The sequence below is a fragment of the Carassius carassius genome, chromosome 46 (genome assembly GCF_963082965.1).
Source record: "Carassius carassius chromosome 46, fCarCar2.1, whole genome shotgun sequence".
Classification (NCBI taxonomy): Eukaryota; Metazoa; Chordata; class Actinopteri; order Cypriniformes; family Cyprinidae; genus Carassius; species Carassius carassius.
In genome coordinates, this window is record NC_081800.1 from 9,104,363 (window position 1) to 9,127,499 (window position 23,137).

At 37.7% G+C, this 23,137-nt stretch overlaps 1 protein-coding gene across 1 annotated transcript in view; it reads right to left on the reverse strand.

Annotated features, from left to right (window-relative positions):
- LOC132129304 (tensin-2-like) overlaps positions 1 to 23,137 on the reverse strand; it is a 48,326-nt gene that overhangs the window by 11,453 nt on the left and 13,736 nt on the right. The window contains exons 2-13 of the mRNA XM_059540847.1: positions 12,760 to 12,865; positions 12,150 to 12,187; positions 4,773 to 4,811; positions 3,947 to 3,985; positions 3,299 to 3,348; positions 2,214 to 2,397; positions 2,063 to 2,113; positions 1,831 to 1,953; positions 1,075 to 1,139; positions 730 to 813; positions 519 to 631; positions 227 to 287 (exon numbers count right to left, since the gene is read on the reverse strand). Coding sequence (XP_059396830.1) covers positions 227 to 287; positions 519 to 631; positions 730 to 813; positions 1,075 to 1,139; positions 1,831 to 1,953; positions 2,063 to 2,113; positions 2,214 to 2,397; positions 3,299 to 3,348; positions 3,947 to 3,985; positions 4,773 to 4,811; positions 12,150 to 12,187; positions 12,760 to 12,865 — 953 coding nt within the window. The remainder of the gene's footprint in view (positions 1 to 226; positions 288 to 518; positions 632 to 729; positions 814 to 1,074; positions 1,140 to 1,830; positions 1,954 to 2,062; positions 2,114 to 2,213; positions 2,398 to 3,298; positions 3,349 to 3,946; positions 3,986 to 4,772; positions 4,812 to 12,149; positions 12,188 to 12,759; positions 12,866 to 23,137) is intronic.

Sequence of the window (23,137 nt, forward strand, 5' to 3'; positions counted from 1 at the left end):
CTCTATACATGGCCCCAGGTCCCTCCTATAATCTAGGTTTATGAAAACCATACGTCTGATTGCTTAGAAAAGTTGCAGCACAAACAGTGTGAGCCAAACTACGTGCCAAATCTTAATACTTTTATTATTAGTATTAATAAGCAGCAGTGATAGTGATACCTGTCCTAGCAGACACCTCTAATTATGCTTTAAATTACGTGCATGTCTACAACAGAACCTCACTCACTATACGCCAGAAGTGTAGACAGGCTGCATGGACTGATAGATCTTCAGGAAAGGGAAGAAACCTGTCAAGAGAGTGAGGAAAAAAAGTGAGATATGAAGGAGGCAAAACTCCCTGTGTCTCTCTCTCCTCCACTGCAAAAGATTAAAAAAAACCTAAAGTGTTTGTGAATGTGAGGGAGGTTTGTTTAATGAATACATATGTGCTCATACAGACACATATTACCTCAGTGACCTTATCGAGGACTTATGTATGAATGAATTCAGGGAATGAGGTTATGCAAATATTCACTCACCTCCGTCTTCCTGGAAATTGGGGATGGTAGGAATGAGGACATGATGGAGGAAGAGTGGACTGCTGTTCATTTTGATGGCCCCTGAGAGCAGCCCTCCGAAGTAATAGATATACCTGCAGAGTTAATGTAACAAAAATATATATTAGTCATGCAAAAAGCATATAAAGAGCACAAAGATCAATAAAGAACAAAAAAAGACAAAGGGATGTACCTGTTCTGCGAGGGTTGGAGAGAGGATGACACTTTATCTTCACAAAACTTCCTCATGGTCAATGTGCTGAGGGCCTGATCTGCCCTGTGTGCACAAATGCAGTTGAAGATATAAGAAAAAAAAAACACACACACATCAGAGACATGCTTGTTAATTCTCTCCATAATGACTAAAATATTTCTTTCAGTATTTCTATTGTAATTATGTATGACAAAGCTCCTTGTTTGGACAAACACAAACCAAGAGACATTTTAACATTTAGATTCAGTTAAATTATTCAAATAAATAAATACAAGTGTATTTAAAATCATTGATATAAAATCTTAGTAGAAGGGATGAACTTACCCTGCTGATATCTTGCTGTAATGCATGTAGGCAGCAATGATAACACCTGTCTTTCCTTTGTTGCCCTAAAATTCAACCAATACTTATTAATAAAACTGCTACAGATATGATTTGCACTTCAAATCTGAAATTCAGACAGTCAGGATCTTCCTACACCTTTGGGTAACAAAGTCTGTTGAAAAGACAAACAATTTGAGTTAAAGCTATTTAAAAAAAAAAAAGAACTTGCATTTCACAATATCTTTTTTTTATTTTTATAAAGCGTTTTTTTTTTTGCTTGATTTCAATCAGCTGCTAGGGTGTTAAAGGTGGTTGCTTATATATTTTGGCATGTTTCCCTTTTGCTTCAATGACAGCAAGTTTGTGTAAAACCTGATGATGGCGAACCATCTTGGGCTTCAGTGGAAGAACATGTGACCGTCTGAACATTTCTTTGTTTTAAAATACAAAAAGTCTTAAATCTGTGTTTATATCCAGGTTTAAGCTGCATTCAAATCCCAAACTTTTTGGTCCACTGAACATCCAAAATAATTAAATATGTATCAGTGCTTTCTCATCTCTCAGTCTTTGTTTTTTTTCCCCCTTACATAAAACTAAAAGCTTGTCAAATCAGACATCCTCTCAGGTCTGGCTTCATGTTATCATCTGTGGTGAAGCTCTGCAGGGTGGTCCTTAAGGGTCATGTCAGCACCCTTTAGTACTCTGTCAGTTCCTGTGACATGGCATGAACTGTAAAAGACTAAAATGACCTCTGACCTTACAGTGCAGAACGACCACATGCTGGGGGTCAGAGTTCAGCCAGTTCTCCATGACTTTGCACATGGCACAGATCTTATCCAAAGGAGGAGCGTGCATATCTGGCCAGCCGAAGTCATGAACCTGAGGGAGACAAAGAGAGACTTTTTAATCTTGGCTGGTGTAAACAGATCTTTAAAAGTTCAGCAACTAGCAATATAAACACATAAAACCATAAAAGCGGAGCCCCTACCTTTGGGTTTAAGCGGGTGATGTCATTCCTTCGCTCAGACAGATTGAATAACTGTGGGAGGAAAATGGACGGGAACAATAAAAATGCTTCTAATACAATGAAACGAAGTAAACGTCCCTTAGATACAGTAAATACACGCTGATTCACGTACCAGAAACTTGTCCTGGTGTTTGGACTTGAGCATGGCTGCCACCTCCCTGAGGTTGAGGCGGTACCGCTGCTCTTCCAGCAGAGGAGGGAAAAAGACAGAGATGATCCTCTCTGTGATGTATGTGAGGTCGAAATCATAGTGTCTCTCCATCACTCTGTCCATCACCCGATCCACGCTGAAGCTCCTGAGAGCGAGAGAGAGGGGAAAACCAACTTAAATATCCTTGAAAAGCTAATAGACATCAACTGAAAGCCACAAAACTTCAATTTCCTGAGTGTTTAAGGTGGTTAAGCTGTTTTTTGGAATATAGTAGCTGGGTGGTTGTTGGTCCAAGATGATCTACAAACATCTACATTGACCAAGATGGTCTACCAAGTCCAAACCATGTCCACCAGCTTTTAGCCGCAATAATTCAGCATCTGGAATTGCTTTGACCAGATGGAAAAAGCTACCAGAAAGGATGGCTGGAAAACAGCTGAGAGAAAGGGATGAACAATATCATTTATTCTTTACTATTTAAAGAATAGTAAAGAATTTTCCTTTTTTCCCCACATAAAAATAGCACATAATTTGAATATCTGACGTTTAACATTTATGATTTAAAACTGTTGAATGTAATCTTTAGGAAATAAATAAATAAGAATTTCTATTCTGTCCATTATAAAGATGTCATGCCTGAATTAGCATTTAAAAATATATATAAAAAAAGTATCCCACATAAAATAAAACAATATTTTATATTTATAATTCATTATTGTGCCACTAGAATCATCATAAAGGATCATGTGAAAGTCCAGTGAATGATATTTTACTGGACAGCTGGGTTTTGATTGAACACAGCTGAGCTGAACTAACACATATTAGCTTTCTGCTCCTCACCACACTGCAGCCAAAAGAGATTTCTGACTTCTCACATCAAATCCAAAGGGAATAAAACCCTGCTGAGATGAGGTAACTTATCTGAGATAAATAGAGATTAGCTGAGGAAATAAAGTCTCAGAACTCAAGCATGCTCAACCACTTCTGAACGTCATGGGTTGAGATTTGATGCTTTAAAAGCTTCGAGTCTTTTCAGCCAAACGTACCTCGGGAGAGTGTTTCTCTGTTTGGTGTAGGTCAGAGACTTGATTGAGCCCTGGAAAAAGACAAAATGATATTATACCATTGTGTTTGGACACAATAAACTAAATAAACATTTGTCTAGTTGACACGACAGTGCCAACTCTTGATACAAAAAATGTATTTTCGGTTTATTTAAGAAATGACTGTTCTTAATTTCTGTTCTGCTCTCAAGGAGATTCATATGTGCGATATGTAAACAGATAAATGCCACTGTAAGAAGTGAGGCACTGTATGAGGAGAAGTAAATGAAGAATAGACCTTCTCATTCTTCAGACAGTGGAAACTAATGGTTCTGATTAAACATCCTCTCTGGATACAGAAAATTAAACTTCTGACATCACACTTGTAACAAATGAACACATGTATTGCAGTTCAAAGATGTTTGCCATTGACTTCACTACTAATGAGCTCATGAAGTAAAGAAGCCGCTCAGATGTGTAGAGGAACGCATGTGAATACTAAAACATTAACTTAAAATCTCAGGGGTACTTCAAATATCAATCAATGTTTCAGGTCAAAGGGGCTGACCAAAAATCCCTGATCTAGAGGAACAGCCATGTGCCAGTTAGTGTGAAAGACATTGAAAGAGAGGAAAAGGTTTTTCATCTTACCAGATGCTGAATGTGTCTAGAGGAGGACGTTCCCCTTCGCTGCAGCAGATGAGAACACAGATATAACATCATGAACAGAGCAACAACTCAGAAATGTGTCCTATTCTATCATCAGTACTTCCAGAAGCATCATGCAGTCTGTACTGTGTCAACACAACTCAACTGAATGAAAAGAATGAAACTAACAACCTAACTTTACAACTCAGTTACAATGTTACAATATTTCTATTTAAAAATATATCACAGTTTAACAAAAATATTTATCAGAATAACCATGTTCAACATTTTTCTTGAGCAGCAAATCAGCATATTAGTCTGATTTCTGAAGGATCGTGTGACACTGAAGACTGGAGTAATGATGCTGACGATTCAGCTTTGATCACAGGAATAAATTACAATTTAAAGTATATTCAAATAGAAAACTGTAAATTGTAACTTTATTTCCCAATATTACTGTTTTTACTGTCTTTATAAAAAAACATAGCCTTGGGGAGCATGATAGACTACTTTCAAAAACATTTAAATAATTGTACCAACCCCACACTATTGAACGGTAGTGCAATAAAAGTTTAAAAATGAAGCTTTTCAAACAACAAGTATGCAATAAACTAATTTTTACCACTAGCATGTGAGAGAATGACAGTGTGAATGAAAGAGTGAATAAACAGAAAAGTAAATGAACTAGAAAGTAATCAGTGAGTTATCCAGTGAGAGGGAAAGAGATGGTATAAATATAAGACCAAAAAAACCTGATAAAAAATGATAAACGTTGAGATGCATTGAATGAAAATATAACAGATACAAGGAAGGACAGAAAAAGTCTTACCAGTTCGGAGGGCTGTGCTGGGATGCAGGCTGTGTTGATCTGAAACAGAGAAAAGGAACATGACTCAAACACTCATTCTGTATCTCCTCCACCATCCAACACCGCCTCGTTCCCCGCTCCGTCCCGGGATGAGGGGAAGGGAGTGGAGAAGAGGGATCTGTCTGGATTGGGAGAAGGAAATGCTTCCCCAAAGCAACAGATAAGCAAACTATCTGCTGATAACACTGAGACTGGAGAAAAAGTGAGATGCAAGGGATTGTGGGTGATGGGCAGTAACCAAACACATTAGTATGCACATTCCTCTCGCATGATCTAGTACAAAATAACAGGACACAACAACATAAATTGTGGTTCAGTATTTTTATGACGGGAAACCGACAGACACACAGACATGTTTACATGTCTACATGTTTTGTTGCACAGGGTAAAGGGGGCGGAGGCGTCATTAGCATGCTAACAGCAGTGTGTGTGCAATGACATTCACGCTTACGTAACATGAAGCCCCCCCTTCCCCTCCCCACACATCCGATCCCCTGCCCAGTCCTGCCCTGTTTGTTTGGCCTCAGGAAAAGGGCTGAGGCAGGGAGAAGCGCACAGACGCTACACTAGGCTTTGACCTACGGCTGCCTATGTGTGTGTTTGTGTGAGTCTAGGGAGTGAGAAAGAGAGTTATTAAAAGACTGTATGTTTTTGTTCAACACAACCATGACTTATGAGGCTCTGGAGGATGGAGGGACTTGGGTGTTTGGGTATTTGTGTCTCCAAATAAATGCCAACACTGAGTTCTGTGGCTTTTTGTCTGTTAGCATTGAGCTTATCTACACGCTAAAGTAGCTACATGTTAGCATGGTGAAAAGTAAACTTTTTGTTAAAAGTTCACATTTAACTATTTGACCAAAAATGGTCCAAAAGTACTGATGACTCATCCTGCACTCATGGGCGTGTCCTTTTGTCCAATCAAATTCTCTCTTGATTATATGTACAGAATGAGTTTTAGTAGCTCACACACATAGTTCAACTTTTGAACATAATGCATCCCTCTATTTCCAGTTTGATGAATGCATCTGATATACCAGCAGAAATTGTTAACACTTCTTTCTTGACTCATTATTTGATTTTACAATATTTAATTCAAAATGTAAAATAACCATTTTTAACCTGTATCCAGTGCATACTGTGCAGTAAACAGTGCACTACTACCCCAATAGGCCGTGTTCGTTCACATTGATGTTTTAGTGTGTTGCTAGGTGGGATTTCATTATAATATCAAGTTTCCTTTTTTCTTGGCTAAAAAAGCTGCTGTCACATTTGAAGAAAGTGAACGATTTTGTCTCAAAACGCATTGTGGACAGAACTCAGAAGAATAATATTTCACTCCAGTGGAAAAGAACATCTTCCCAATAGTATATAAAGTCAAGAAATCTCTCTCTATTTCTTCCTTTTACCAGGTGTAAAAGATATCACTGCCTCTGTGTTAAAGACATCAGCTGCTGAGAGCCAATTACTGACCCTCACACTGTCTAATGCTCTGTCGCTATGAGCAGATGCTTTAATTCCCTGGGAACATTTTCCTGCTTGCTCTGCTCATTTCCCCCTGCTTCCATCTAGCCTTTCCCTTTTTTTCTGCATGTCTACCATTCCATTAACATTTCCTCATTCATCCTGTTCATGTTTTCATGCAGCATCTTATGCTCAACAAAGCAGCATTTATTTAAATAAAATATAATAAAAACAGAAATATGATTAAAATTTAACATTACAACACTTACATATGTTTTGTTTATTTATATTTTTAATGTGCAATCTTCAGAGTCACACTATCCTGACACTGAGCTGATCTGAAGAATCGGCTTTTTGTTATCAATTATCTTTTTATTAAGTAAGTAAGTAGTTGTATTGAATTATTATTTTGTGACACTGGTACCTAATACCATGTTACCTGTTTTTTTTTATGTTCTAAAGTAAATGTGACATTTCTCGGGTCACTAAGATGTTTTTTTAGCATGCTACTGCTGTAGATGATGGGTAGGATGTTCTTGGTTGCTTAAAGACCAGAATCAAAAGAGGCCTCCACCCAAGTATAGATATGTGTTCTTATGGGATTTGTTTTTCTTTTAGTTATTTCATTGTCCAACAGTCTGGAAAAAGTAATATCACATCTCTTCCAAACAATATTTGAGGTATCACTCATGTGTCCGTAGCACAAAAAGTGCTGGATGCGCTATGTGCCAAAGTTGAATACAAAGGATTATGGACTTGTTCAGATCCCGAAGAATGAGCAACAGCCACTAACAAGAGTAGCTGCCATGCTATTTTGGTGGAAACTACAGTTACCATGGTGAATTTTTGTTGCTGCATCCAAAATACTTCTTTCTTTCCTCTCGCTAATCTTTTTCCTCCCCTCCACGCCAATACTCTTTTGTTTCTTCCCGCATGTGACCTTCTTTCTCTCTCTCCATCACTCGCTCTGACTTTCTTTCTCCTTATCCAATCCACACTTTCCGCTTTTCATTTTTCCCTCATTTAACAAAATGCCGATCCGCTGCACCTCCCTTAGACCGACCGGCCGGCCTGCAGCCAGAACAAACTCTGAATCCCATCGGTAGGGCCAAAACGTGCACAGCTCCTGCAGCAGCCTTTCATCCTGTTTTTTTAGTACATTTTTCTTATTCTTTTTTCCCTCCCTCCCTCAATCTGTCTGTGAAGTACCAGCAGCCCACGGTTCTGTGCCCCTGTGTTCTGCTGCGAGCTCCGAGGAACATGTTCCCATGTGTAATGGGATGTTTAGGGTGAGGAGCAGTCCACATGCGAGTACAGTGTGCCAAGTGTAATACCACAGCAGTAGTAAGGAAGGCTATTTACGTGACAGCGATGAATTTTGACTCCAGAGTGACTCGAGCTAATCAAAGCTCCAAACGAAACACGACTGAGCTCATTACTGACGTCACGCTTGGAGTAAGAAATGCTGTTTGCTTGTTCACACAGCAACCTTACACAACCTGTAGGATGTTTAAGGTAGTGATGCACATAATAGCCAGTAAAAATACAAAATAAATAAATACATTGAAAATATGGTACTGTATCATATGTGATTCATGGAAATCCTAACTGAAAGTTACAAGGCAAGAAACGTTTTGCATTTTCTGTATTATGCATACAGATAAGAGTGAATGTGAGCACATTAAAAAAAAATATATATAATAAGCCATATAATAACCAAACCAGCTAATTAACTGTTAGACATTAGTATGAGACAGATGTCCCTGTGGCTCAGTGATAGAGCACTGTCTTAGTAGCGCAAAATGTGTTAGGTAAAAAAGAAATTGTTAGCCTGAATGCACTGTAAGTCGCTTTTGGATAAAAGCGTCTGCTAAAAGCATAAATGAAAATGTCAAACCCTTCTCTATTCCTTAATTCGCTGTGATTTAGTGTGTGAACATGACCTCAAGCTTCGAGCAGCTGTGAGCATGTTTACACACACTCAGCAGATCCCGCGGGAGAGGCTGGGAATACACACAGGTCTGCTTTCACACACACAAAGCAATTACATCTTTTTATTTGGATTAATTGCCTACATGAAGATCCATAACTGAGATATTCTCCAAACTCCAGCAGACAGCATGTGCACACACAGACCAGAGCTATAACCGTCCTCTAATTAACTCACTATCTTTCTCCTTTAGTATCTCTAACAGGAGATTCGCTATTATATCACCCCTTCTATTGTCTTATTGCCAGATTAAACAGGAATCAGAAACCTCTAGAGTGAAGCAGCCAATCAAAGAGATTAGATATGAATAAACAGAAGTAAATAAGTTCCCTGCAAATGGAGACAAATCTAAACAATTAACAGAACACAATCAGCAGATATCAGCAATGGAAAAGTCCCTCCTCTGCTGCAGTTGTTCTGATCTCATGTGTTTATACAATCCTTTATGGACGCTATTAATACAAAGACGTGGACATACTGGAGAATGTACTGATGTTATAGACACCTTTCTTCATTTGAAAGTTGTGCATATGGATAGTTTCCATATGGTGCCAATTAAACTGATGACAAATTGCAATGGGAAACTCATGGCAGCTTGACTTTCTTTCTTTTCTTTCCTTCTTCTTTTTTGATAGAATAACAAACAGTAATTTAATTAGTTCTATTAGAAATAGTATGAGTCAATGACAATAAGCTTATCTTTTGTGAGTCCTATCTATTAATTAATTAAAAATATAGGATACATAGATAAGCTTCTATATTAATGAATCTATAGGCAGTGTATATAGACAGACAAACGGATGATAAATGGATAAATGGATAGATGGATAGATAGACAGATAGATAGATAGATCTAGGCTGCATCCATGGTCGATTCCTTTATGGTTTTATACCTTGTAGCTCTGTTCTTTGGCATAATACCTCTCCTTGTTACCCAACATTAGGAGTCGGATATAATCCAGACCTCTAAGTCAGAAAGCCAAACCTCTAAATGACGCAAAACGAAACTAGAACTGCTGGACAAAGCTGAGACACACAGATAGAGTCATATATATACATACACACAAACTGGCCTGTGCAAAGTTTTGTAAACACATGGCATTGATGAGCTTATAAAGAGGGGTGATGAAATAAAAGATTTACTGGAAGAGCCCACCCACTCACTTCCCACTTATACCAGTTCATATCCCACTTCAGCACCAGTAACATGGGAAACAGGATCCCTTTAGCTTTGAAAAGTGGCGGAAATTATTATTCCTCTGATGGTCTTCTCTCTTTTTTTCCTCTTTCTGCCCTCCTTAACCCCCGGTCTCTGAATTTTCCACTCTGACACATAGTCCTATTGCTCATAGGATGCATGGAAAAAAGAAAAATACAGAGTTTTGACTTTATGTGGTGAGACAGCATGCTAACTGTCATGGACACTCAAAAGTGAATGATTTGGAACATAAACAGCAACTTCACTTGCCACACTACTAGCGCTCTGCATTGGAAAACTTGACTAGCAATAATCTTAAATAGAGTTTTTGTTAGCATGCTACTAGGTAAAAGACTAAATACTCTAATAAGCACAAAATAAATCTAATTTTTTTATGTGTTTCGATATTGAGTGAAGGTCGTCTCTTCTGACATCTTGAATTATTTTGAACCTGCTGAAATGAATTATGCAAGTTAACATTTCAAACTTTAAGTTTAAAGCTTCATGCCATCCTCCACAGTTGTGACAGACTGTGACTCTTGAACGGTGATTTGTCATGCAGGGTCAGCTTGACTTAAATCCTAAAAACAAGTTAAAGATGACTCAGTTGCTTGTTAGTGGGCTGGGGGTTATATCCTGTGGTTTAAGGTTGTAGACGAGGTTGCATCACACCCGACAGGCACACAAACAAAGTGAGCGGTACTGACGATAATTCCCTTTCATCTCTGTTTTCAGGAAATGCATTTCGGGAAAACTTAACTGGGGTTTTTCCATGTAAGTGGGTAAAAGTAAAAAACATTAACAGACCAGTGAGGTCTGAGACTTTTTGTTAAACTATGTTTATTGGTTGTAGAGCAGACACAGCCAGCTCATCTCTGCTGTACAACTCAAGTGATTATTTGATCCAAACAATGATGCATATAAATATCTTAAATCTAAAGAGCAATGAGTACAGATTGGTGGATGACCACCCTGACCAATCCCTACAATCCCAAGCAACAAATTACAAAACTGTTTATTGAGAAACTGCCATAAACATGTAAAACATGGCCAGACATCACTGTTATCACACTGTACTTCATAAGGAACTCTATAAGGACTACGACTCAAGTGTTTTGAATAGGACTTTAAAAACTCCCCAATGGCTGACGAAGTTAACAAGCCATTCGTGTCGGAGAGTACATCCTCTATTAATTATTTGGCTCCTTTCCTGTTCTTTATTTTCCACATATCTGTATTTATAACAGAACTGATAGCTTTCAACATATGGACATTCCCATTCAATTCACAGATGAAGCCATATAAGTTTGCAACTCTAAATCTGTGTAAAATCCAATAAGGCCAGTGCTGTGAGGAGGTGAATAAAAATCCATTCACATCGAATACTGCGACAGAGCCCAGGGAGGGGACAAAAGCTTAAGAGAGCTACATAACACCGCTGAATAGTGTTTGAGTGGATTCTCTATATTAAAGAGCAGAGGAAAAGGGCTTACATTGATTTCTGCTGCGCCGAATAAAACATCTGCAGGTTATACTCTGAAATGAAGTTCTGTTTAGGGTCAAATACAGGGTGTAATCATTTAAAAAGTGAGGTTTGCATTGCAAGAGTGCTCAGTGTTTTGATTTTTAAACTACATTTTTGTGATAGCAATTTAATATGGAGCAAGAGTTTGCCGGACACTTCTTGGACCCATGACTTGGACCTATGCCATGGCATTCTGACCTAAAAGGGCTTAAGTGTTCTTGAAATTTGTCTTTGCTCTGTCTTGGGAGGTGTTAAGAGTGGGAGGGCTGGTTGACGCTCTAGAGGGCTGATAAGGTTTTCAGTTTTATTTTAAAGCTCATGTTCTCCAGAGAGGGTGGCCACTCCCTACTAGGGCAAAGCTGATGACTTTCACAGCCAACATCAAAGGGTTTTGAATGGTACATGAACTTGTCACTGAACATATATAAACCAGGTTAATCAAAAGATTACTTAAACATGCTTTTGATGGGTAACATAATGCATGTGGTGTAATACCCTGGAAAATGAAAGAGGAAGTTTTGGGAAAACAGGCTGTTATATAGTTCACATAATCATCTAACCTAGTCATTATAGGAACTCATGCCTGAAAATGATCCTATTCAGCCAGTGAGTTTAACACCTAGCATGATCCAGCTCTAGACAAACTGCACGCTCTTTGTGTCTTAAAGAGTGTTTCAGTGGTTTGGTAATTTGTTCATTGGATAACAATGTGGCATGTTAAATCACTCACAGTTTCTTTACACATTGACCAAAATTTTGCCAGTGCCAGGGAGTGACGGATAAGGTTATATAAAACTGGCCATTACAGTAGTTACTCTATACAATGTCTGCAACTGTGAATAAAGCAAATAGCTTTACTGCTTAGCTTGAGACTATAGATCCCATGGTGCTTCTCTGGAGACGTGTCTCATATGTGTGTGCCAGTGCTGGCATCCATTGGTCTTATCAATGAGTCTTTCACTACAGCTTTGTGGTACGGGGGAGTGGCTGCCAACACTGCCACCCCAACACAGGGAGGCCTTCAGTGCAGGAAACACAGAGAGAGCGCTTGCCTTTAAATACACAAACTCCCATTTAATACGCCCATGTTAATCTGAAGAGGGAGTGAAAGAGACATTGATAAATTCATTATGACCTGGTGAGAAAAGGGAGAAATGTTCTTACCTTGGCTTCACATTTTTTATGAGTAGCTGTTTTGCAGACTGTGGGCGGTAAAGAGAGGGAAATGTGTTGTTTAGGGAGGAATACTGAATAAGATCTGGTATGGTTTCATTATGCATTTGTGGCATACAGAGAATATTAGGGAAGTTTGATGAATGATACATTTTATCAGGGATGAAAAGTATCAAAATAGCATCCAAAATCTTTATTCTAAATCTTTTCCCTTGTGATTATTAAAAATTACAGTAAAAAAAATTACTTCCGATAAAAGTGCCGTAGTGTTATTGTTTATATACTATCATAGTATCTATTAATATTTTAACTACTTTTATATTTATGTTTTTCATTTTCATTTTATTTTTAGTCATTTTGTAATGTAATTTGTTTTAAAAATGTTTCTATATAAATTTATATATAATTTACTTTATATAATTTACTTTTTATTTTTATTTAGTACAGTAATATTATAGCCAATTATTTAATTTCACAATCAAAAAATATGCTGCTTCTCATTAAAAAAGTCACAAGTGGAACAACATTATTTATGAGTCCTTGGCATTAAAAGTAATAAAAAAAACTGAAATAAAGGCTGAAATTGTCAGATGGCACTCACCTCGACAAAAAGAGCCCAAATTCTCCACACTCTGCCTGCACACCCCACACTGCCGCTTCTTTTTGAAGTTCTTTTCTTTAAAGACGTGGGGCTCGCCCTTCCCCGCCTGGAAAACACAAACACGTTTAAAAAAAAACAAATGTTTTGTTCTGTATTTGTTGCTTAACTCATGCTTCTCTCTCAGTCACCGTCTGTAATCCTGTCATTTTGTCATTTGTTCACTATTTTTCCAAATAAATCTTCCCTTGCGTTCTGCTCTTCCGCCCGATTCCCTTCACTGACCTGAACTCTCCTCTGGATGTCAGCCATCTTTCTCTCTTTCCTTGTACAGCAGCTCATTTTTCAATGCTAAGAACAAGAACAAAAACAAAAACCCGACAAACCTTTTATCTGAAAGTGGCACATCTTGTGGTGAGAAACTTGACGAGGACACTTTTTATTCACACAAACAACTCCATATAGCAAGCGCACTGTGCAGTGCTTGACTACAAAATATCTGACAGCTACATGTCCTCCTCAAATACTAATTTGTATGTTATCACTTCTGATGAGGCTCAAGACTAACACAAACTCATTATGTAATGCAGCATGTTTGGTTTGGTTTTAACTGTGTATAACATCCCACAGCAGAGGAGCATAATGCAGCTTAGTGTTTGGATGTGCGTTTTTCCATTTGGCAGAGAGGTAAAGGAGTTTAGCACTCTTTTCCACTCTCTGGACCCTGTTTGGACAGCTGGCGAGAAATGCAGCGTGTGCTGTTAGGTGCCAAAGCCACAACTTCAGTAAGCTGGCACAAGCACATACAGCCACTGGAGTCCCTCACTCCACAGCCATTGTCTTTATGTACAATGGGCATCTCCAGCGATCACCTGTGAATATCATCCTGCACAACACAATACAAAGAGTTTTTTTTTTAAATGTTAAAATATTTTTTTCAATCCCAGTTTAATGTTAGAAGTGCTAATTACTAATTAAATTTGCCTCTGGATGATTAAACAAACAAAACATATGAGGTCTTGGCAAGAAACCACCTAGAACACTCTGTCACCCTCAAATAAACACCCTAGCAACCACCCAGAATACTCCACTACCCACATAATAACCCTAGCAACCACCCATTAATTCATAATTAGTAACACCCTAGCAACCACCCAGAACATTATAACACATACTAACACCCTAGCAACCACCCAGAACACCATAACACATAGTAACACCCTGGCAACAACCCAGAACACTATAACACACAGTAACACCCTGGCAACCCCTCAGAACATCATAACACATAGTAACACCCTGGCAACCACTCAGAACACCATAACACACAGTAACACCCTGGGAACAACCCAGAACACTATAACACACAGTAACACCCTGGCAACCACCCAGAACATTATAACACACAGTAACCCCCTGGCAACCACCCAGAACATTATAACACACAGTAACACCCTGGCAACCACCCAGAAAATTATAACACACAGTAACACCCTGGCAAGCATCCAGAAAATTATAACACACAGTAACACCCTGGCAATCACCCAGAACACCATAACACACAGTAACACACTGGCAACCACCCAGAACACCATAACACACAGTAACACCCTGGCAACAATCCAGAACACTATAACACACAGTAACACCCTGGCAACAATGCAGAACATTATAACACACAGTAACACCCTGGTAACCCCCCAGAACGCCATAACACATAGTAACACCCTGGCAACCACCCAGAACACCATAACACATAGTAACACCCTGGCAACCACCTAGAACATTATAACACACAGTAACACCCTGGCAACCACCCAGAAAATTATAACACACAGTAACACCCTGGCAACCACCCAGAAAATTATAACACACAGTAACACCCTGGCAATCACCCAGAACATTATAACACACAGTAACACCCTGGCAACCACCTAGAACATTATAACACATAGTAACACCCTGGCAACCACCCAGAACACCATAAAACATAGTAACAGCCTAGCAACCAAGTGTTTCATTGACTATGAACAAACATCAGGTTCAGCTGCTTCATTTGTTGGCAAATACCCTGTAAGCAACAAGTGCCCCATGACAAATGTTATGTGTTACGCATTAAACTGTCCCATTTAAACATCCATGGTTACTAAGAACGCCTTCTTTCTGGGTTAAACAAACTGGATCTTCTTGTTGACCCCTCTCAGAGATCTCAGCCAGATCATTCTGATTTGCTTGGCCACTCCAGGAGTTCAGTTTGCCCACCCAAATTCATTTTCCTTAACTTTAGCTAAGGGTCAATGACGTATAATAGTGTCCACGATAAAGAAAATAAAAACACATGTGCCAAGCTTCCAGATGTACTCTGTATTCATGCTAGTTTCACACGGTTGTGAAAAACCTTTACAATACATCATTTTCAAGAAATATTTCAATTTAATGGCTCTTTTAGTGACATTTTATTAAATGTAATGCCACAATATTTCAAATATTTTTGAAATATTAAAAAAGCAGCTGCAGTAAAGCTGTTTTGTTAACTGATTTTGAAATAATTCATATATATATATATATATATATATATATATATATATATATATATATCTATATATATATATATATACTGTATGTGTGTGTGTGTGTGTGTGTGTGTGTGAAATCCAAATATACTATAAACTACTGAAAATATTAAAAACAATAAGGCCTGTCAAAACATTTTAGTTATATGTTCTGATGAATGATAAATAAATAATAAATAATAAATGTGCAATTAATCACATATATAGAGGACCAAAATGTACTTGTCCTCTAATTCTGGCCTACAAGTCAGTGTTTTTGTAATTAAGCCCTATTAAGCAAAGCATAAAAGTGACCTTTTTGTGCACCCTAATTAGGTGAGCACAGAACACACATTATAAAGCTTACCTCTCTACTGCTAAAGTCCACAAGGGTCAGGAACCCGAATGAAAAAATAATCAGCAGGTCATCCTGCACTAAGTAACATCACCACCTTTAACCAAGTGTGCAAAATCACGTCTCACAGTTCCGGCGCTCTCTGAAGTGTGACTACAACACCCATCAACAGACTAACCTACTGCCCGGCCAACAGTGTGCCAAGAGTGGTAAGTCAGGCTAGGGACAGCCCCCAGGCCACGGAGCAGAGACAAGGAGGGACTGTTCACTTAATTTTAGCCATTCAGAACAGCTTGCCAAAGCTCTCTAGCAAAAAGAACAGCCTTTGATAGAGAAAAAAACCCTCCCCTTCAAACTCAAATGAAAGAACAGAAGAGGAATTGAACAGACAATCTGGAAATAAACAGACAAGAGGCAAACGGCAAGCAAGAGGCAAACGGCAAAACGCACACCTACGTACCAATTTTCCCATTATTCTTCACCTCTTGCAATCTCTTGTCTTCCATAAATAGCTCCAGCTTTAACAGGTCCTCACATTGTGTGCAATATCCTGCAGTAAAGCGAACTTTGTGTTTCAGCTCAATTCAGTAAATGAAAGCTATGAATGGAAGCCCAACAAAAACATAAACACCAACTGACATTTAAGGGGGGAAAAGACATAAGAGTGCCCACGAAAATTAAATTTACCTTAAAAACACATATGCTTGATCGGTAGAAATGTACTCTTTGTATTCATGTTGGTTTTATATGGTTTTTAAAAACATTTATAACATTTTCAATATTTTAATAAAATAATAATTAAAAATAAAAATGTATATAAAGTTAGTGTGTGTGTGTGTGTGTGTGTGTGTGTGTGTGTGTGTGTGTGTGTGTGTGTGTGTGTGTGTGTGTGTGTGTGTCTGTACAAGACATAATTCATTCTGGCACTCTCACACTCTTACATTCTCCTTTCACATACATACATTTCTACCTTTTTTGGTATCCATTATTTCCTGTTTAAGCAGGTAGTCACTCTGAGACCGGGAAATACATGTGCAAGAACTGCTCAGCTCTTCCTCACAATTTTACAGTTATGGTATTCAAAGTCATCCTGTTTTCTTTTCAAGTACATATTTTAAGTTTTTAACTTTAACATATCATTATGTAACCTACATTTTCTACAGATCTGTGTACACGTGTTAAGACACTTGTGTTAAGACATTGATTGATCGATCAATCAATCAATCAATCAATCAATCAATCAATAAGACTTATTGTTTTCATTGTTGACTGTAACATTGTATTGTAATAAATAATAACCATTTTTGCACAAATAGGTACAATAGTTCAAAGATAAAACTGAAATGAACCATGCTTTTTCAGGTCTTTCAGGTAGGTCTAACTAATCCAGTTAAGGATGCACTGATCAGGATTTTATTTATTCTACAATCAAATGAGCAGATTTCGGTCCTCATTGCAAATTTATTTAATTATTCTTTTTTCTTTTTTTTCACATTTATTAAATGTTTATTTTGCTCTGTTACTGGCCAAACTAACCTTGGACAAACAAACAAATAACCAAAAATATATGCAACATGAAGCAAGTGCACAAAACAAAAACATCAGAGAGGCTGAAATAATATTTTATTATTACTATTTATCATTATTAGTTTTATTGCCTTAATTATATGTGTGTCTGCACTATGTTTGTACTTTCTGTACTGAAAGCTCCTGATGAAATTTCTTCTGTGTGTAAACACTTGGCAATAAAGCTCTTTCTGATTCTGATGAAAATGCTAATCCAATCTCTGACAGCAGGTGGCACTTATAGAACACTAGCATTTCCTGAATTATTGCTGTACGCAGCTCTGCGCTAATTAACAATCCTTTAATGTGTATTTAATGACGGTAAGAGGAAAAAGAAAATGCCATCGAAACTTTTCTGAAGAAAGTCAGTTCTCCTCAGATATACATCCATATTCACCCCACCCTAATTACATAATTATGGTTTTCTTTCATTATTTAAATTAATTTGTTCTGTCTGGGACAGTATTTTCTATGCTTGCGCGACTTCTCTCATCTTTGTGTCTGTTTTCAGTGCATCTGTCTCAAAGATGATCACTACATTTGTGTTACCAAACTGCATCCTGTCAGGAATTACCTGAATATTACTAAAATAAGAATAACCTAAAATATTACTGACAGAAAAGAAAATGACTCATAACGTGTATATGTGTTAATCGACTCCAGAGGGTTAAGGTTATACTGCCAGATATTGAAAAATAAATATATATATAATTATAATTATATATATATATGTATGTGTGTGTATGTATGTGTAAGGAGAATGTATGTGTGTGAAAGCAAGAATATATATGTATGTGAAAGGAGAACATAAGTGTGTGAGAGTGCCAGAATGAATTATGGCTTGTACGGCCCCTCATAGTATGTATATATACGCTTTGTACCGCCAGTCTGTCAATCGGGTCCGTGACCAGCACTTTAATAGCTGCAGGGTAGGACGGCTGCTGCCTGCACTGGATTACCTCGACCCCCCCAATTTCCGTCCCCAGTTGCAAAGTCTTGTGTTTATGGTGTATGTGCTTTTGTTGCTGAGGTGTTTTTTCGGTTCCCATACTGTACTCCCAAAAGGAGCATAGTCTGGGTGTTGTTGTTTTTTTCTCCTCACTTCCCTAATGTTAAGCTGTATTTCTTCCTCAATTCCCTGTCTTCCTGTTCTGTCTACCCCATTGTATGTATGTTGTGTATGTATGGACAGGTTGATGGCTAATTTCGCTGGTACTTGTGACTAGTGACAATAAAGGGCTACTACTACTACATACAGACACACACACACACATATATATAATAAAAAATTTCCATTTCAATTTTTATTTTAGTTGATGTTTTAGTAATGTTTTATTTCAAGTAAAACAAATGCTTTTCTTAGAGTGTAGTTTAGTCCACTATAATATAGCATGCTTCTTACATCTTGAATCTTCAAAACATTTAAAATTTAAAAAACATAATTTTATACTATATTATATTATTACATATTATATATATATATACACACACACACACACACTACAGCAACTTCATATACATTTTTATTTTTAATTATTATTTTATTAAAATATTTATAATTTGTTATATTGTAAGTTATATAGTTACACCACAAACTGTCACACTATAGTCAAACTGCAAACTGAACTAATCTTGCCCAATCATAAAAATATAAACTCTTATGACATTTTGACCTTGATGCACAGGGAACCTCTATGTGATTTCACTTCTTGTTTTAAGTTTTTAAAATTAGTAAAGTTTTTTTTTTTTTTTTTTTTGGTACAAGATTTTAATTCTTTAATGAGGCTTTTTCATTATATGATTTTTCCAATTCTTTATTCATTATTATATTATATCATTTAAAATGTTATGCTCCTCCCCCCAAAAATATGTTTTAATAAAAATTAAATATTCAAGTCACTGTATGCAGGAATTTATTTTTAATTATCATTTATTTGTTTTTGTTTTTTTGGTATTTGTGAATTCACAAATTGAACAAATAAGAATCACTAACAGACCGTTATAATTAAATGAGCGTTCAGTTTAAAACAGAGACTAATTAAATGTGAGACACACAAAACTTCCTGTCGCTGTAGTTGGCAGAGCCAACTCAAGAAAGAGACAGCACTGCAGATTTGGTGGTGGAGCCTCTAGGATTTGGGCCTCTTAGGTACAAATCCAAGCAGAAGCATCCCACAAACTGGAGAGTTGCTCAGATCTCCATCCTGCCTTAACCACAAATGTTCTCCAATCAGCATAGCATTAATGCCCTGGGTGCCCCAAGGAGACGACCCTGCCATCCATCTCCCATAGGGAGATAAACAAAAAGCATCTGCGAATATCCAAGTTATCAACCACAAAATCATTCCTGCAACCATGGTGGTCCACCAACAGATGCTACCCATTACATCTTCAAATCATACAGACAAAGAAACTCTGGTAACCGGGCACAAACAACAATTCAAGAAAACAACGATTCGAACCAACAGTTCAGAAGAATAAACATCAGTGGAACTGAATGAAGGGAACGGAGATCTTGGACATCAAACTGTCCTAATATGATGAACCAGTAAGGGAATATGTGAGCGCCGGATTAACTGCTGCTATAATCTGCACTTGCTGAATAAGTGCTTTTAATGCCAGAGGAATTAGCTTTCCTGGCCAAACAATTCAAACAAAATGTTTAAAGTGCCGTTCGATGCAATAGCACTAAAATCCTGCCATTTTTGCAGATTGTTCTGGGGCTGCCAAACTCACACAGCCACAATTCAAAAGGATGGTTGCTATGCAGTTGCTAGGGTGTTCTGCACTGTTAAAAATATCCAGTTAAATTTATGCTAAAAAAATGCAGCTATGGCTGCCAGAAATGGCAATGTCACATTTTACTGTTTTTCCCTGGAAATTATGTGGTAATTCACAGTTTTTACTTATATTTTTACTTATTTTACTTATATTTTACTGAAAAAAGTCTGATTGCTTAGAAGTAAAAGCACATCCCTCCCCATCAAGCCTCACAGTTTAAGGCCTTATTCGCATCTCTAGCACAGGATCGTGCTGAACACACCAAACATTTAGGGTTAATAAAGAATGAGTATCTTAAAAAGAGTGTTACAGGCCTTTTTCCTGAGGGGTGGTAAAGGGAAAGCAAACGAGCCATGTGTGTGAATCCAAGTGTGTGTTTATAAGTGTGTGTGTGTGTGTGTGTGTGTGTAGGGTGGGACAGGCAGTGAAAGAACAGAGACTGCCTGTTCCAGTGATGAAGTCAGCGTAGTGCCATTACATACTTCCTGCGCTAATCAAATATGTCTCCATGACAAGCAAACGCACAATGACCAAACCACAACACATGCAACATTCACAGCGAACTATCTGTATTCATAATGAGCATGTAAACAATTCAGCTACAAGAATTGATCATCAAAAATCGAATATATTGAATACTGGAGGGACGTGTCTCCTTCCATGATGGTTAAAGCCCTGCATCCTCAGGAAATGATAGGCTAATCTGTCCATCCTATTGTGACTGAGCTATTATTTGCACATCCCGCTATCAGCCATCACTGAGACTTCACACACTAAATCACACAGCAGTCTATTAGAGTCAGACTCTTGTCAAGAACTTACTTTACCGCACAATGTTGTCATGTTAATATACAGTCATGGCCAAAAATATTGGCACCCAGGGGCGTCGGACTGGGGGTAAAACCAGTACTGATTACCAGGGCCCCAAAGGAAGAGAGGGCCCTTGAAAAGTCTGGAATATATATTTTCAAGGGGAGGGGGGCCCATTAGGACTGCCTATGCATAGGGCCCGGGATCTTGTGCAGCGCACCTGTTGGCACCCTTGGTAAATATTTTCAAAAAAGGCTGTGAAAATTAATTTGGATTTTTAATCATTTTGATCTTTTTTTTTTATTCACAAAGATGTATCCTTTCATTGGATAATAAGAATTAACGGCCCCCTTTTATTAAATACTTTTTCAAACCTCCATTTGCCAGTTTCACAGCTCTAAATTTTCTCGTATAATGCCTGATGAGGTTAGAGAACACCTCACAAGAGATCAGAGACGTTTCTTCATCCAGAATCACTCCAGACCCTTTAGATTCCCTGTTGGTGCTTCTCCTCTTCAGTTCACTCCTCTCATTTTCTGTAGGGTTCAGGTCAGAGGACTATAGCAGAAGCTTGGTTTTGTGCTCAGTGACCCATTTTTGTGTTGTTTTTGAGGTTTGTGTTTGGGTTATTGTATGGGTATGAAGATCTAAACATGGCCCATTATAAGATTTCTAACAGAGTCAGTCAATTACTGATTTTTTATATGTTGGTATTTGATAGAATCAAAGATGCCATGTGTCTAAACAAGATGTCCAGGACCTCCAGCAGAAACATAGGTCCACGACATCAAAAATACAGCTGTATATTTCATTATACACATGGGTTACTCTTTATCTCTGTGTTCACCAAACCCATCTTGAGTGTTTGCTGCTAAAAAGCTCATTTTTTTGTTTCATCTGACCATAGAAGCCAGTACCGTTTGAAGTTCCAGTCGTGTCTGATAACTGAATATGCTTTAGTTTGTTTTTGGAGGAGCTAGGAGAATTTTTCTTGAAACCCTCCCAAACAACATGTGATGATGTAGGTTCTGTTTGACAATTTTATTTTAAGGTTTTCTGAACCCGAGATTCAACTATTTTCTGCAATTCTCCAGCTGTGATTCTTGGAGAGTCTTTAGTTACTCAAACTCTTCTTCTCACATTGCATTAGGACGATATAGACACACGTCCTCTTCCAGGCAGTTTCCTAACATTTTCTGTTGATTGGAAATTCTTAATTATTGCCCTGATGGTGGAAATGGGAATTTTTTTACTGCTCTAGCTCTTTTCTTAAAGCCACTTCACTAATTTGTGAAGCTCAATTATCTTTTGCTGCACATCAGAAATATATTCTTTGGTTTATCTCATTTTGATGGATGATTAAGGGAATTTGGGTTTTGTTTTCCCTCCTCTTTATATTTCTGTGAAACAGAAGCCATGGCTGGATAATTTCGTGTTTATAATCACACTGGAGTGCTCAAATTTGCGAATATGAATGGGAATATACTTCAGAGATATTTTACTAATAAGAATTTCTAGGGGTGCCAATAATTGTGCCCAACGAGTATTGAGAAAAACCTTTATTTCATAATGATATCCCCCCCCCCCCCATTTTAAAATCTTATTATCCAATGAAAGGATACATTTTTGTGAATTTTTTTAAATAAAAGATCAAAAGGATTAACAATGCAGATTAATTTTCACAGCCTTCTTTGATCATATTTACCGAGGGTGCCGATATTTTTGGCCATGACTCTATATAACCCAAGAGAAAGTCTGCTACAAATATATAGCTAAAACACAATCAAACACACCTACGTCCAATTACACATCAGGACTTCCTGTGGCATGACTCTTTCATGAACCTTTATGTCAGTAAACGTTCGCACACTGTAATCTAACTGTGGCGGTCGGTTTCAAACTGTTATGATTGAGCATTTCAATTTGATGTGAAACTTGAAACTTCAGAAAGAACCAAGTAAAACACACTAATCAGTGACCACACTCGTTTTATGACTATACATAAATGGCTCAATATGCTTGTAAAGAAATCCCTGTGATTATGGCTAATATCACAGAGTAATTACTTGCAACTTTTTAACTGCTCTAAAATCAACAGCAAGAATTATTACTGTGTGTCGCTAGGTAGCACTTCTATTGCACTGCTCTCTTACACATCTATAACTCTTTCCCTGGATTCTTCAATAATGTAAACAGTATATGATTCTCTTCAAGCAGACCAATTCATAGACAAGTGTGACATAATGAAGTCTGCGTTACATCTGCTTTGTGTATTCAGGTGGAATATAAGCTGAAACAGTCCATACGAGGTCCGATA